General features: G+C 51.5%; 1 protein-coding gene across 4 annotated transcripts in view; it reads right to left on the bottom strand.

Moving 5' to 3' along the window:
* NMNAT2 (nicotinamide nucleotide adenylyltransferase 2) overlaps positions 1 to 13,839 on the bottom strand; it is a 37,090-nt gene that overhangs the window by 3,142 nt on the left and 20,109 nt on the right. For all 4 annotated transcript variants that reach the window (XM_071565916.1, XM_071565917.1, XM_071565918.1 and 1 more), the window contains 9 exons: positions 6,292 to 6,380; positions 5,140 to 5,207; positions 4,364 to 4,442; positions 3,206 to 3,335; positions 2,501 to 2,581; positions 2,357 to 2,401; positions 1,468 to 1,544; positions 322 to 423; positions 33 to 100 (listed from right to left, as the gene is read on the bottom strand). In XM_071565916.1, coding sequence (XP_071422017.1) covers positions 33 to 100; positions 322 to 423; positions 1,468 to 1,544; positions 2,357 to 2,401; positions 2,501 to 2,581; positions 3,206 to 3,335; positions 4,364 to 4,442; positions 5,140 to 5,207; positions 6,292 to 6,380 — 739 coding nt within the window. The remainder of the gene's footprint in view (positions 1 to 32; positions 101 to 321; positions 424 to 1,467; positions 1,545 to 2,356; positions 2,402 to 2,500; positions 2,582 to 3,205; positions 3,336 to 4,363; positions 4,443 to 5,139; positions 5,208 to 6,291; positions 6,381 to 13,839) is intronic.

The following is a 13,839-nucleotide window of genomic DNA, read 5'->3' as shown; positions in this document are numbered from 1 at the left end:
TGCTGTCCCCACAGTCCCCCTGCACCACCCACCTGCTTTTGGTGGAGCTGACCACTGACATGGGGTGGTTTGAGTCATCCTTCACCACCAGGATGTTGTTCTGCAGGGGAAGGAGGGAAAGAGGAGTGAAGGGATGGCTTGAAAGCAGGTGTCTGTCCCACCAGCATTCCCACCCTGCTGGCTCATCCACCCATCACTCATCCCACCCAACAGAGATTTTGGCTCTGTGACATTTTGTGCCCTGGGCAGACGTGCTCTCATAGGTAAAGAGAGGCTGCAGGTCCTCTCACAGCCTTCCCAGCCATGTGTGCATCCACTCACTTTGTACTTGCGGAGGATGGAGGAGTGGTTCATGATCCGGTCGGGATCTGCTCCATCCCGGGGCACCACCACAATCCCGAACTCCCCGACGATCACTTCCATCTAGGAGCAACCCAAAGTGTGGAGAGCTTTATAATCACCCCCCACAAAACCTGCCACTGTCTGGCAACCCCTGTCACTCTGTGAGAGCTGGGCTGTGGTCTGGGTGGAGATGGAAGGTGAGTTGGAGGCTCTGCCAACAGCCTTTGGCAGGAACATGGAATTATCAAGGCAAGTGATCTGCTCTGGATGAAATAAAAGGCATGGGGTTAAATCCTATTACTGGGTGTTGAATTCAGGCTTTAAGGAGAAGTTGTGGTAGAAGGAGGTGGCAGCAGAAGAGGTTGCCTGAGGACAGTTTTGCATCCTTTGTGCTGGGCTTCAGGACTTGCCTCATGCCAGCTTTTCCAGCCTTTCAGAGGAGATATCTGCCAGCTAATTGCTTTAAAAAACTTTGGCCTGAAGATGTGTTGACTGAGTTTAGAAATGGTTGAGAGGTTTAAGGAGAGATGTTTGTGCTGACTGCTGGATTTCAGTGAAGAGCTGGGGGAGTCCCATAGTCAGCACTGCTCTGACTGCCAGGAGTAGCATGGGGGTCATTAACCCATCCTCTCTCCAGGGATGGTGTTCTCCCAGGAAAATGGGGCTTCTTCAGGCAAGGACCAACAGTAAAAGCTGTTGATTTGGCTCTAAAAATATTTAATTTCTAATGTCTGGGCAACTTTTGTAAAGATCTTATTTCCTACCTGCACACCTCACTCTGCTGCAATTGGCATCACTTGATCCTGGCCCCTTGTGAGGGACAAGGAAGGGAAGCACAGCCTTTGGAAAACCCTTGGGATGGGCTCACCCTGCATCCCAAATTCCATCCTCTAAGTGAGCAGTGAGTGGGAGCAGGGCTTGGGACTGTGCAAGCCCTGGGGAAGTGCATGGGGAGGTGAGAGGAGGTTGGGAAGGAGGAGGCAGCAGGCGTGGTGGGCACAGCTCATCATCCCCAGAGACCCGAGTGGCTCCCAAGAGCACTGGGTGTGGGAAGAAGAGGAGGAGGAGGAGGAAGGGACTCTGGGGAGGAGGAGCATGGAGGGGTTCTCAGCAGTGGTGACTCACATCTGCCTCGTTCCAGAGACCAGGGATGCAGAAGGACTCCAGCAGGTCGCTGCCACACAGCAGTAAGATGCGAAGCTCTGAAGGAAAGGAGAGAAGTTCACAGGAGGGAGCACATGGGGCTGAGCAGGCACCAGTTCCACAACTTGAGGGTTGGCTTTGCAGCTCGGCAAGAAAGGTGTGCTGTGGGAAGGAGCTTTCTGCTCTGATGGGCCCATAAAGATTAAATTATTTGCACAGCTACCAGAGAAAAGCCATAAACCCACTCAGAGGGGTGGGAAGAGATGAGAAGGTGCCTCCCTGTTTGCCATTTCCAGGTGGCCAAAGCCTTTGGGCTCTGCATGGTGTCAGTGCTAGGACGGCTGTAGTGCCAGGCTGTGTGTGAACTTGCCCATGAAATGGGTCTCAAAGACACCAGCAATCTCCCCACACAGAGCTCGGGGTGGTGCATGGTGGGGCCATGTGTGTGGCAGCCTGGTGGGTCTAAAACCTTAAAGGGATTTAGAGGAAGGGGCAGCTGAAATCCCTCCTGCTGCCATTCAAGGCTTTGCAGGCAATGCAAGGACGGGGTGACGCCACCATGGGAGGGCAAGTCTGATGGCACTTGGGGTGACTGTCAGGGCATGATGCCATGGCACATCTATGCCTGTGCTGGGAGCCACGTCCCCACTGCTCACTCCCTTATTTTGGCTGCTGTTTGCCAACAGGGCCAGGCTCAGCCCAGTTTAGCACCACTCCTGTTCCACCCCTGAGCCCGAGGATCTGGCACCAAGGTGAGATGATCCTGTACCCTTCAGTTGCCACAGGATCTGCTGTACAGCAGCTCCTGAGCCACACAGTGCTGGCCCAGAGGAGCTGGAGCTCCTTGTGTGGAGGGGGGTTGTGCACTCACCAATCTCCTCGTATCTCATCACTGTTCCCAGGTTGGCATTTTCATCTGAGAAGGGGAAGAAAAAGAGAAGTGCTGGTGCCTGGCCTGGCACAGGGCGCTGGGAGGAAGGCTGAGGGCTTGGGGTGACACTGGACCTTCACATACCCACAAAGGTGAAGCGCTCCATGGGTGGGCGAACGCAGCAGATCCGGCTCAGGCTTTCTCCCACCTTCCCCAGGATCTTTGCTGAAGGTGAAGAAGGAAAATTTATGGGAGAGAGGTGGTGTAATTAACCTGTACAAGCTCTTCAGCCACCCTGGTTCTGCAAGATGCTCCCGTGCAGGAATTGCTTCCAGCATCTCCCTGCCATCTCCTTTCATGGTCTTAACTCCTCAGTGTTACCCTGTGCCTTGAAGGGACCAGCTGGACAGCCAAAATCACTAAGAAAATCACAAGATGTCCATTTTAATAGGATTGAAGTAATGCTCCCTCTTCTCCCCAGCTAATACCTTCATGTCCCATATCCCACTGGTTTGTAGGAGATCCAGCTGCATCATCTCTCCTGCCAGTTCCTTCCCTGTGTGCACCCTCTAGGTACCAGATACCTTTTCCTTTAGCTGCTCTCACTACCTGGACACCATCCAGCTGAAGTCCAGTGAGATTTCACAGCCAATTTAAGCTGTCCTTGGCTCCCCTTGCTGTGCTGGATGGTAACTTCTCCATTGCACCCCTACCCCACCCTGGGCTTGGTGCACAGAGCCACCTGTCCAAAGATAAGGTGATGGAGCACTGTTCCTAATGCATGGCAGTCCCAGCTGGGAGGTGAGTGGTCAGTAGTCATCCCCTCTTCCCTACCCTGATGCCACCTACCCGCAGTGGGCTTGTTGGAGACGTTGTTGTTGTTCTGGTAGATGTTCTGCGAGGTCTCGTTCTGGGGCTGGCCTATCACAGGGGTGACGGAGGGTGTGTTGACGTTGGAGAGGATGCATCCAGTCACTCTCTGCAAGGAGGGAGAGATGTAGCTGGAACAGTGTCTTCACCCCAGCAACCTCCCAAAGCCTTTTTGTCCCCATGTCGAGCCTCCCCACCCTTGGCTCAAGGTCACCTTTAGTGATAGGTCTCTCCCAGCTCACTTTAGGATCCACAGTCCCATGGGCTTGGGATAAGCGGGACCCTGTGGATAAGGACTTGTGATTAAGGTAGTATTAAAGTTTTGTGTGGAGCCACGAGGCTGGCAAGGAGCAAATGAGTCCTCTTCTCCTTCACAGTCCCTCCAGGAGCAGGAAAGCCTGGCCAGTGACTCCCTGGCTTCAGCATCATGGCCCTTGGATGCACTGGATGTTCTGCTGGGCTGGTTAATGCTACATTTGTGCCTCCTGTCTGGGCTGTCCATAAGTTTGCATGATGCTCTTTCACTCATTTCCCATCTTTGGTTTTCTTGCTACATCCAGTGTGGCAGCAGCCCTGCCTCCCCCATTCCTGCAGTCACCTGAGGGCAGTCGCCTTCTTCTGTGGCTCTCAGGCCTGCCTGGCTTTTGGAGGGACTTTTTCTCCTGGGGTTTGTGCTCCCAGGGACTTCCCAGATGATGAATTTTCCCTCTGAGTCTCTTGGTCAGGGTCATACAGCAGTTTTGGCTCAGCTGGTGAGTGGGGAAGCCCATCCATCTCTCCTTCCCCTCAGGGAGGAGCAAGCAAGCAGCATTAATGATTTGGCTTGTGCCCATCCCTGCCCTCACTCTGCCTTCACCTCTGCCCTCCTCCTGGTGTTCCTGGGTCCAGGATGAGTGCTGTCTCCAGCTGGAAGGCTCAATTTCCTTCCAGCATCAGGGCAAGGAGCTCAAGGTAGCTGTGACAATGTATGTTGCACCTCTGCCCAGTCAGGATCTCACAGATGTTCCTGTAAGTTTTCTCTCAGCCTCTCTCAGACATATTTTGGTTGTCCATGTGCTGGTGGAAGAGCAACCCCACTCCTGCACTCTCCCCTTGCCCTCACCCCTGGGTACACCCACGGCCTGGGTGCTGCCTCACCTTCATCAGGTCACGGTGGTGCTCCAGCACACTGCAGGTGGTCTGCCAGGTGTCCTGGTAGCACTCCCAGGGGTCCACCCTGCAGGGAGCACAGCAAGGCAACAGCGTTGGCTGATGGCCACCAGACCTCCTGGCTGCACAACCTCCTCCCCGCCAGGCTGGCCAGCAGTGCCAGGAGCACCCACCAGGTGTGCCATGGTCCGTGTCCTTCCTCCAGCCCTTCCATCCAGCTCTCCCTGATGGCTCTGGGGCATGAACATGTGCCAGGGCTCCTTTCACGCGTGGTACCCAACTAACCAGCATTCATTTGGCTTGGAAGTGACTACACATGTCACAACCCTATTTCTGAGGGCAACCCCGGGTGTTTATGGTCCCACCTCAGCCACCAGATGCCACGTGGTGATACTGGGTAGGTGAAAGTCTGTGGGCTGGTGCTGCATGTATGGAAGGTGAAGATGCCACAGCACAAGGCTGGGGTGGCTTGGGTGACTTTGGGCCTCACGAAGGCACCACAGGCTGAGCAGGGGGCTTGTAAGACCTCCTGAATCCCAAGAGCTCCCTTAAAGCATGGTCTGACCCTCTGCATTGGTTCTCTGCTGGATTGGGAGAGGAAGGTCTCTAATCCTGAATCAAGCTTGGGCTGGGAGAGGAGGAGCCCATCCTGGAGCTCTGCCAGCTGGTGGCATCTCTACTCTGCCTGGAGTCCTTTGCCACTGCTGTGTGGGGAAGGGGCAGGGGCTGCTGGTGCCACAGCAGGTATGGGCTCTGCCACTCACCTGATCCAGTCAGAGGACTGGACAGCCAGTTGGCACATGGTCAGGCGGTGCCGGCTCGAGACCAGACCCTGCAAGAGAGGTGATGGAGGAACAGTTATGGGAGGCAAACATCATGCCCTGGCCAGCCTGGGCTTGCAGACCATCCTGGGGCAGAATATCAGGCTCACTCAGGTGAGACAGGCCAGAAGGATTCGCTCCTGCCCACAAAAATTTATTTAAGCTCCTGTTTGCTGGAAGGGAGGAGTTCCTGCTGGGCCTCAGCCCTGGCTGTGCAGGGGGTGGTGAGGTTTGCTCAGCACCACCACTCCCAGCCCTCTGCTGCAGCAGGGCCAGAGCTGGGGCATGGTTTCTTGGTTAACTTTCTTCAGCTTTCAGGAGAGGAGGAAACTCTCCACTCCTAATTTGGGAAGTGCTTTTAAAGGCCACTGTTTGCATAATTTCCATCCCCACAAACAAAGTAAAATTAGCTTCAAAATAATTCAAACAGACAAACAAACAAAACTACCCAGCAAGATGGCCACCATTGTTTTGGGTGAGAATGTTTCTCTTTGCTGTCTAGTACTTTGGTTGGTTGTAGGGTCTTGCTGTGATTTTTATCTAAAAAGTGAGTGGTTTCATCCTCTCCCTCCACTCCAGGATTTTTCCATGGCCAGGAGCTGCCCCAGGCAGAAGATCATAGAATAGAATCATAGAATGGATTGGGTTGGAAAAGACCTCCGAGATCATCAAGTCCAACCCTTGGACCAACTCCAGTCCCTTTACCAGATCATGGCACTCAGTGCCACGGCCAAGCTCAGCTGAAAAACCTCCAGGGATGGGGAATCCACCCCCTCTCTGGGCAGCCCATTCCAATGCCTGAGCACTCTCTCTGCAAACAAGTTTTTTCTGCTCTCCAACTTCAATTTCCCCTGGCAGAGCTTGAGCCCATCGTGCCCCCTTGTCCTATTGCTGAGTGCCTGGGAGAAGAGACCAACCCCCACCTGGCCAGAACTTCCCTTCAGGGAGCTCCAGACAGTGCTGAGGTCACCTCTGAGCCTCCTCCTACGATGGACATGAAGGGGCCGTGGGTCAGACAGTGCTGCCCAGGGCCCACCCTGCTTTCAGAGACACCATTGCACTGAGGGGGCAGAGAGGGGAACGAGGACAACCCACCGTCTTCCCATAGGAGTCGTGCACGGGCGAGACGATGCCACCGATGACGATGAAGCGTCCGGTCTTGTGCAGGTAATCCCGGGCTCTCTCTGCGGAGGGAGGACAAGGGAAAAGGTGCAGGGGGTTTAGCTGGATCCCCTGAGCTCTGCAATGCCATGGCACCCACCAGCTGTGCCTCAGCCAGTCCCTCAGCAGCCTCATGGCTCTTACACCGCTCCCTGCCTGTGCCAGCACCTCCTGCTGCCCTGGTCCAACAGACTTGCCAGAGTCCCTCCAGCCTTGTGCCCATTCTCAGGCTGGCATTTCCAAAAGATGGTATTTGAGGATAAAAAAGCTGGCAAAGAGTTGCTGAATTCACATGATCTCCTATGTGCCCACCCCAGCTATTGAGACAGCAGCAAGAAAAAAGAAGATAGGAAAGGTAAAAGCCAAAGGGAGATAAGATTGATGAGTCATTAGAAAGAGCTTTTTTTTTTCCAAGCAAAGGCTCTGTAAAATATTTTGCATTTGCAAAGAAGAAGAACATTTCTGAAGCTAAGGTGGTTTTGGGATCTGACAGCCATCCCAAGATGTCACTGTGCATCACATCCTTCAGCCACCCTGCTTGGGGGCTGGCACTTCTCCAGGGAATGCAGAGAAGTCCTGCCTGAAGGGCTGGTGCTATCTGGTGCAGCAGGGTTGGGGGGCAGTTCAGGGAGCCTTCCTCCCCCTCTCCACCTGCACCCAGCCCCAGTGGTGCCTCTCTTCCTCTCCAGTGCCCTCACCTCTGCTCTGCTCCAGGGCAAAAATTCAGCTCTAAAATGATTTGAGAGCTCCCTTGCAATGGCTTGCAATGAATGAGAAGCACTCAGGCACTGAGGGAGGTGAGAGGGGCTGAACAGGGCTGGGAGGTTGGGATGTCTTGGGGACAGACTTTTTATTAGGGCCTGCAACAATAGGCAAGGAGTGATGGTTTAAAATCTAAAGATGGTTGGACAGGGCTTGGAGCAACCTGGCCTAGTGTGCGTGGCAGGGGGTGGAACAAGATGAGCTTTAAGGTCCCTTCCAACTCAAACCATTCCAGGATTCTCTGTCACTTGGGCAAAATTATTACTTTTCTTCTGAATTTTGAAATTTCTGCTGGGGAATATTGTTCAGCTATTGTGTCAGCTAAAAGTCAATTAAGGAAATATAATTGCCATGGACCTTCTTTCCCCCCTGGAGGGCATTGAGCAGCCTCAGGTCTCTGTGGTAGCCTGTGGGAGATTTGCCATCCTCAGTAAAACCTCAGACTCACCCAAAATCCTCCCCCTGGCTGCCTTCCCAGCTCTTGTGCCCTGGGTGCACCAGCCTCCAGAGAGGGAAAAGCAAGCTTAGATCATTCTGTAGGTACAAGGAGTAAAATTCAATTCCCTGAATTAGATGTACCGAAATTATCCCTCCCTGCCCTCAGAATCCAAGGGGAGAACATGCAGAAAAACACAGTATTCTTGGGTGGTTTCTCTTTCATGGGGAAGGAAGACCCAAGATTGATGGATTGTTTACCTTTCTATCATAATGCAACTTAAAATGTGAATTAAAATAAAAAGGAAATTCCCATAGAAGGATGCCATTGAGTTTTAAATGAACACAAACACATCCTTTCATTATTCCCTGCTTTGCTCTGACTTGGTTCTCCTTGCCAAAAGAAGATGAAAAACACTGATCTGTTCATGTGTGGCACATTTAAAAAGCTGTCTCTTAAGACAAGCCAAACAACTTAGACATAACCTGTGCTTCAGGGATGGCTGATGGTATTAATTTGCCTTGAGTTTTTGGTGACAGATAAATATAAAAGTTGGGATCTGCATTTCCAAGAGCTTGTTGTCTGTCTCAAATAAGTAAGTATGGAAAAAAATACACATTTTACCAGTAAATCCCTGCAAGGGAAATATTTGGGCAAACATGGGCAGTGTGGTGTAGGAAATGGAGGGCTGAGCAGGAAAGGGAAGACCTGCTCTCTGGTCCTGCTTTGCCTTTGCAGAGCACTTTTTCACATCCCAGCCTGGTCCATTCTCCCTTTTTGGGGGCAGAGCAGTCCATTTGCTTGCAGGGCTGTGTCCTCTGGCTTGTTTGTGTAACTGTCAGCTAAGCCAGACCTTCACAGCCATCCACTTCAAAGCAAAAGCCTTTAAAAAGATTACATTTTCTTAAACGACACATCAAACCCCGTTTGGAGAGGAGCTGTGCCACTGGTGGGGCTGGCAGGGTGACGGGAGCAGCCACCCTCACTGCTGGGATGGTGGCAGAGGATCTGGGGAAGGTGGCACTGTGGCTTCAGGGTGGCACAGATAACACACTGAGCTGCTGTAGCATGTCCAGAGAAGGGAATGGAGCTGGGGAAGGGTCTGGAGCACCAGTGTGATGAGGAGCAGCTGGAGGGGCTCAGCCTGGAGAAAAGGAGGCTCAAGGGGCACCTTCTCACTCTCTTCAATCCCTGCCAGGAGGGGGGAGCTGAGGGGAGGTTGGGCTCTGCCCCAGGGCACAGGGACAGGAGGAGAGGAAGTGGGTTTAGATTGAATATTAGGAAAAATTTCTTCACAGAAAGGGTTGTCAAGAGCTGGTACAGCTTTCCAGGACAGTGTTGGAGTTCCCATCCCTGGAGGGATTTAAAAGCTGTGCAGATGTGGCATTTGGGGACAGGGGTCCATGGTGGCCATGGACTGAAATGGTGGGTGATGAGAGACAGGGTCCATGTGAGGAGCAACTTGGAACTGGGCAGCAAGGGCAGGGAGACAGGATGGAGGTCACAGCTGGCACAGAAAGGGCAAAGTGGGGGAGTTTCCTGCTGTCCTTTGGTGTCTCAGACTGAAAGGGGGGCTGTACATGGCGTGAGGTCGAGCTGAGGAGCTTCACACCCAAGCACAGCACTGGTCATTCTTCTGGGTTTCTGCAAACAGGACTCTGGGTTTGGTGGTCATTGCTTTGAACCGCTGTGCCTGCTTTGATCTTGCAGCGCTTTCTCCAAGCCCACAGGCCCATGTTATAAGAAAAGACCTTTTTTTTTCTCAAAATTTGCTGTGTCTCTTACACAAAATATTCTGCTTGTGGAGAGCAGGTTCCTGGTCTCCTGCAGGCACTGAAGACACTGCAGTAACTTTGTATTCTAGCCCATTCATTGTCCTTGAGCTCAGCCTTCTGTCACAGCTTCCCAGCTCATTCTTGCCTGTTGAATGATGTCCAGAGACTGCACCAGACCCAGAAATCCCCCTCTGGTATTTTCATTTTCTATGGGCACTTTATATCCTTCCCCACCAACGCAAGGATGTCGGCTCAGAAGAGAGAAACTCATTCCTTTTCCGGTGTAAATTGCCTGTAATGCTCCAGGCAGCCTCGATGGCTTTTAGATGTTGTTGACATAAATGAAGTAGCAGTGATGGACCCTGCCAAGACATGCATTAGCCCACGGGCAGTGCCTGAGTGATGGGAAGCTCTCAGCTGTGGCTCCCCAGCCCCACGCCTGGCGGCCGGTGCGTGACCTTAGCCTGGCTGTGTCAGGGAAGGAAGGGACAGGGGTGACACCTTCCTGCCACCCCAGCCCAGCTTTGCTCGGCTGTCCTGCAAAGGCACTTCAAATATTTTTGGCTCTGATGCTCTCTGGTGAGATGACAGTCGGGAAAGACCAACCGGAGGACACACTCCAGGGCTACAAAAATGAGAAATGGTGATGTTGTCCAGATTGAACCCCGTCCTGCTTCCCCAATAGGAAATCAGTCCTTATTTAGGAGATGTTTCTTTTGGAGGTTCTCACGGAGTGTGTTTCAGTTCCTCTGGCACTGCTCCATCACCTAAATTGACGTTAATGAAACCAAATATTCTTTGTGTTCAATTTTTCAAGGTGTAATTTCAAATTTTATGTGCTTTGCCTTTGTACCGGGTTCATCCACACCCCTAAGACTTCCTTTTCCTTTTATTTTTTTTAATAGAGCAAAGCCACCAGCCAGCTCTGATTTATGCCCTTTTCCCCAGGAGGATTAAGGCTGCAGCTCATACGCACTCTGTGCCATGTTTCCAAAAACACACACGAGGTAGTGAGGAGGCAAGTTTTGCACAGCTTTCATCCCTCTTCCGCAAGAGCTGGGGTGGAGAAGGTGCACAGACACAGCTGATGAAGAAGGTAAAACCATTCCCCAAGTGTCTCATTTTTATTTCAAGGACTTTGGCCTCCAACACCCCTGGAGGGGAGGTGGGATGTGGCCAGGAGGGGGTGAGGGCAAGGCAGGCGCTTTCCCGCTCTCCTGCAGGGGAGAGTGACCCAGATACGCCAGCACACTTTGTTTTATTCTCAATCCAGCAGCACTTGCAGGACCTAAATAGTCCTTCCAGAGCCCAGCTTGGGCACAGAGCCAGCAGTTACTCTCAGCCTAATTGGATGATGTCTGTGTGTGTGTGTATGTATATATATAACCCCTCTGAATGCCAGATCAGGGATGTATTGATCAGAGGTGCCCTCCTCTCAAAGCCCAGCTCTCCTGCCTGTCCCAGGGCCCTGTTCTCTTCCCCAGTCAGTGTCTTCACACACCCATCACCCACAGACACACCTTGGTTAGAGCTGGGAAAACCATGGGCACCTCCCTTCCCTGAGCTTCCCAAAGGGACATTTCTATTAGAGCAAGCCCTGACTGCTCCTCGAGGGAGGTTTCTCCTTTAGGAAGAAGCAGAACAGTGGTTCTTCACCATGGGGTTGCCCCTTTCCAAGGCAAGCCTGGGGAGATCCCGGAGTGTCCCACTGACCCACATAGCCCGTCCTGCCTTGAGCTCTGTGTCTCTTAGACAATCTCAGCCAGATTCCCAGGAGACTTTTGGTTGGTGGAAAAATCCCATTAAGCCCCCTAATGCTTAATGATTTTCATCTCTGAGCTAATTGCTGTGTTACACACTTTCCCCCACACCTTTAGTCCATGGCTGCACCCAGGCACTGTAGGAATAACAAATTTGGGAAGGATTTCCATGCTCAGCATCTTCAGCTGTTGCTGCAGAGTGTTTTACTGGCTTTTCATAAGCACAAAAAAGCACTGGACACCAAATACCTCAAGACTTGTAGTGAAGTGGAGGCTGAGAAAGGCCCCAGGAAAGGATGATGCAGCAGCTGACCCTCCCTTCTCCCAGCCCACCCAGGTCCCCACCAGTGTCCAACTCAGAGCCACCTGAGTGATGACTAATGAGGCTCATGCTATCACCATCTGTTGACCACTCACGGCTTCATGGCAGAAAAGTGAAATTAGATGTTTAAACAAACTAAAAATAATAGAAGTAGGAGACTTGAGTCACGGTGAGCTGACCTAGAAACAGCAGAGGATTTGCTGGAGACCCAACTAGATGGGCCTGGGCACGGGTTCTGGCTCATCCCAGGTCATCTGAGTTTCTTGATGGAGCCATAGAGGAATTGCCCATTTGATATCACTGAAATTGAAACTGAAGGCATCCTACTTTTCCCCTCCTTTTTCAGAACAGGAATATTGTGAGGGTCAGTGCGTGTGAGAAGTTGCACAGGAGCTCAGTAAGAAATCCTGCAGATCCCAGAGCCTGGGAAGAAGCATCTGAGGAAGAGTCTGGTGAAACAATCTAGGCCAAAACACTTTTCCCCCCTGGAGCAGCCAACCCTGCTGTAGTGGAGCAGGTGGGAGCAGGCAATGCCCATCAGGTGAGCAACATGAGAACTACAGGGAGCTGCTTCTTGAGATGAAGCTGCTCCCACCAACTCCTCCAGGTGGGGACTGGACCTCCTTTTCTCTCAGGCAGGTGATCAGCACAGTGCTCACTCACACCACTTCTAGAGAAGCAACATAACTTATTGCTCAGAGATCTCCACTCTGGTATCACTGGGAGAGGAGGAATGTTCTCACCACCTTGCTGGATCTCACCTGAAGGATGGGCAGCTCAGGCCTGACAAGGCAGCCTTGTTAAATACCTGACATGGTACTTAATAGCCTGAGCTACTGTCTGGGCATCTGAGAGGTTTTGGGGATAAAAACATGAGGGGAATCATCTAACAAGGTAAAAGCAACTCTTAGCAGATAAAAGACCAGGCTGGACAAGGCTGGGAGCAACCTGGTGTAGGGGAAAGTGTCCCTGCCCACAGTAGTGGGGTTTTAACAAGATGAGTTTTAAGATCTATTCCAAACCATTCTGTGATTCTAAAGATGGATGACAAAGATCATACAATCACAGAATCAGTTGGGTTGGAAGAGACCTCTGAGATCATCAAGTCCAACTCTTAATCCAACCCCACTTTGATTACCAGATCATGGCACTCAGTGCCATGTCCAGTCTCACCTTAAAAACCTCCAGGCTCAGAGAATCCACCCCCTCTCTGCACAGCCCATTCCAATGCCTGACCACTCTCTCTGGAAAGATTTTCTTCCTGATATCCAACCTAAACCTCCCCTGGCAGAGCTCAAACCCGTGCCCTCTTGTCCTACTGTTGGTTGCCTGAGAGAAGAGACCAATCCCCACCTGGCTACAACATCCCTTCAGGTAGTTCTAGACAGTGCTGAGGTCACTCCTGAGCCTCCTCTTCTCCAGGCTAAACACACCCAGGTCCCTCAGCCTTTCATGATGACTTCACCTAAAGTAGTAGGGGGTTTTGTGGCCCCGAACACCTTGCTTAGAAGGCCTCAGAGAAGGATTAAGCATCTTTGGACAAGATGAGAGTATGTGTGGTATTGAACAGAAAAGTGAAAGTTCATGCACCTTTCCCTGTCTGATGCATTTGCTGCCACCCAACCAGTCAGCAAGGGCTGGGCATGCTGTGTAGGGGTGCAGGGTGGAAAGAGTTTCCCTCCTCCAGTGTAGTATTTTCCTTGTTTTTCAGAGAGAAAAATGTGGATTTGCCACTTCTTGGGGTTAAATGCCCCTCGGAGCGCCGGCATCTACTTAAGTACAAACCAGGGGAATGAACCTTACTGTGGCTGAGCTGGGAGAAAGTGGCCAGAGTGATTTTGGTTGAAGTCTGTCTTCTGTGGGGTTTTTGAGGTTAACAGCTCCCAGCTGGTGTAGAGACATAACATGCCACCCACAGTAAAGAAACATCAATTTGTGGCACAAATCTGGCCCAGAGCTGGTATTTTGTGGTTGTATCTCAGCTTCAATAACAGCCTAAATATCAGGAGCAAAAATAAACTGTTTGGCAAGTGAAGGGGAGGGTATTCCAGAAAGTCCTGATTGCTCCATTTTGAACTGATTTTTATCTCCTTGGGCCTGTGGATGGAGTCACACATGACAAGGGTAGAAACAAAAGGCAATATTTTCATTATGCTGCCATGGTTTTGTATTTTGCTTTCATCAGGGTATGGGTGGAACATCCAAAATAGGACAGGCACCTCAGTGTACATCCCTGGAGAGGTCGTGGTCCACATCTCAGCCAGGGAAACTGGTATTACTCAGTGCCTTTAAAAAAAAAATAAGAAGGGGAAATCAAACCCCAACAGATTTCCAGGCTTGTTTTCCACTGCCCTAATTTCCCTGTGGAAGTGCTCCATTTGTTTTGATTTCCGAGCCGTTGTAGCACATCAAAGGCAGTGCTTTGTA

This window comes from Pithys albifrons, chromosome 10 (assembly GCF_047495875.1).
Source record: "Pithys albifrons albifrons isolate INPA30051 chromosome 10, PitAlb_v1, whole genome shotgun sequence".
NCBI classification, from domain to species: Eukaryota; Metazoa; Chordata; class Aves; order Passeriformes; family Thamnophilidae; genus Pithys; species Pithys albifrons.
This window is presented reverse-complemented; position numbering and strand designations above follow the sequence as displayed.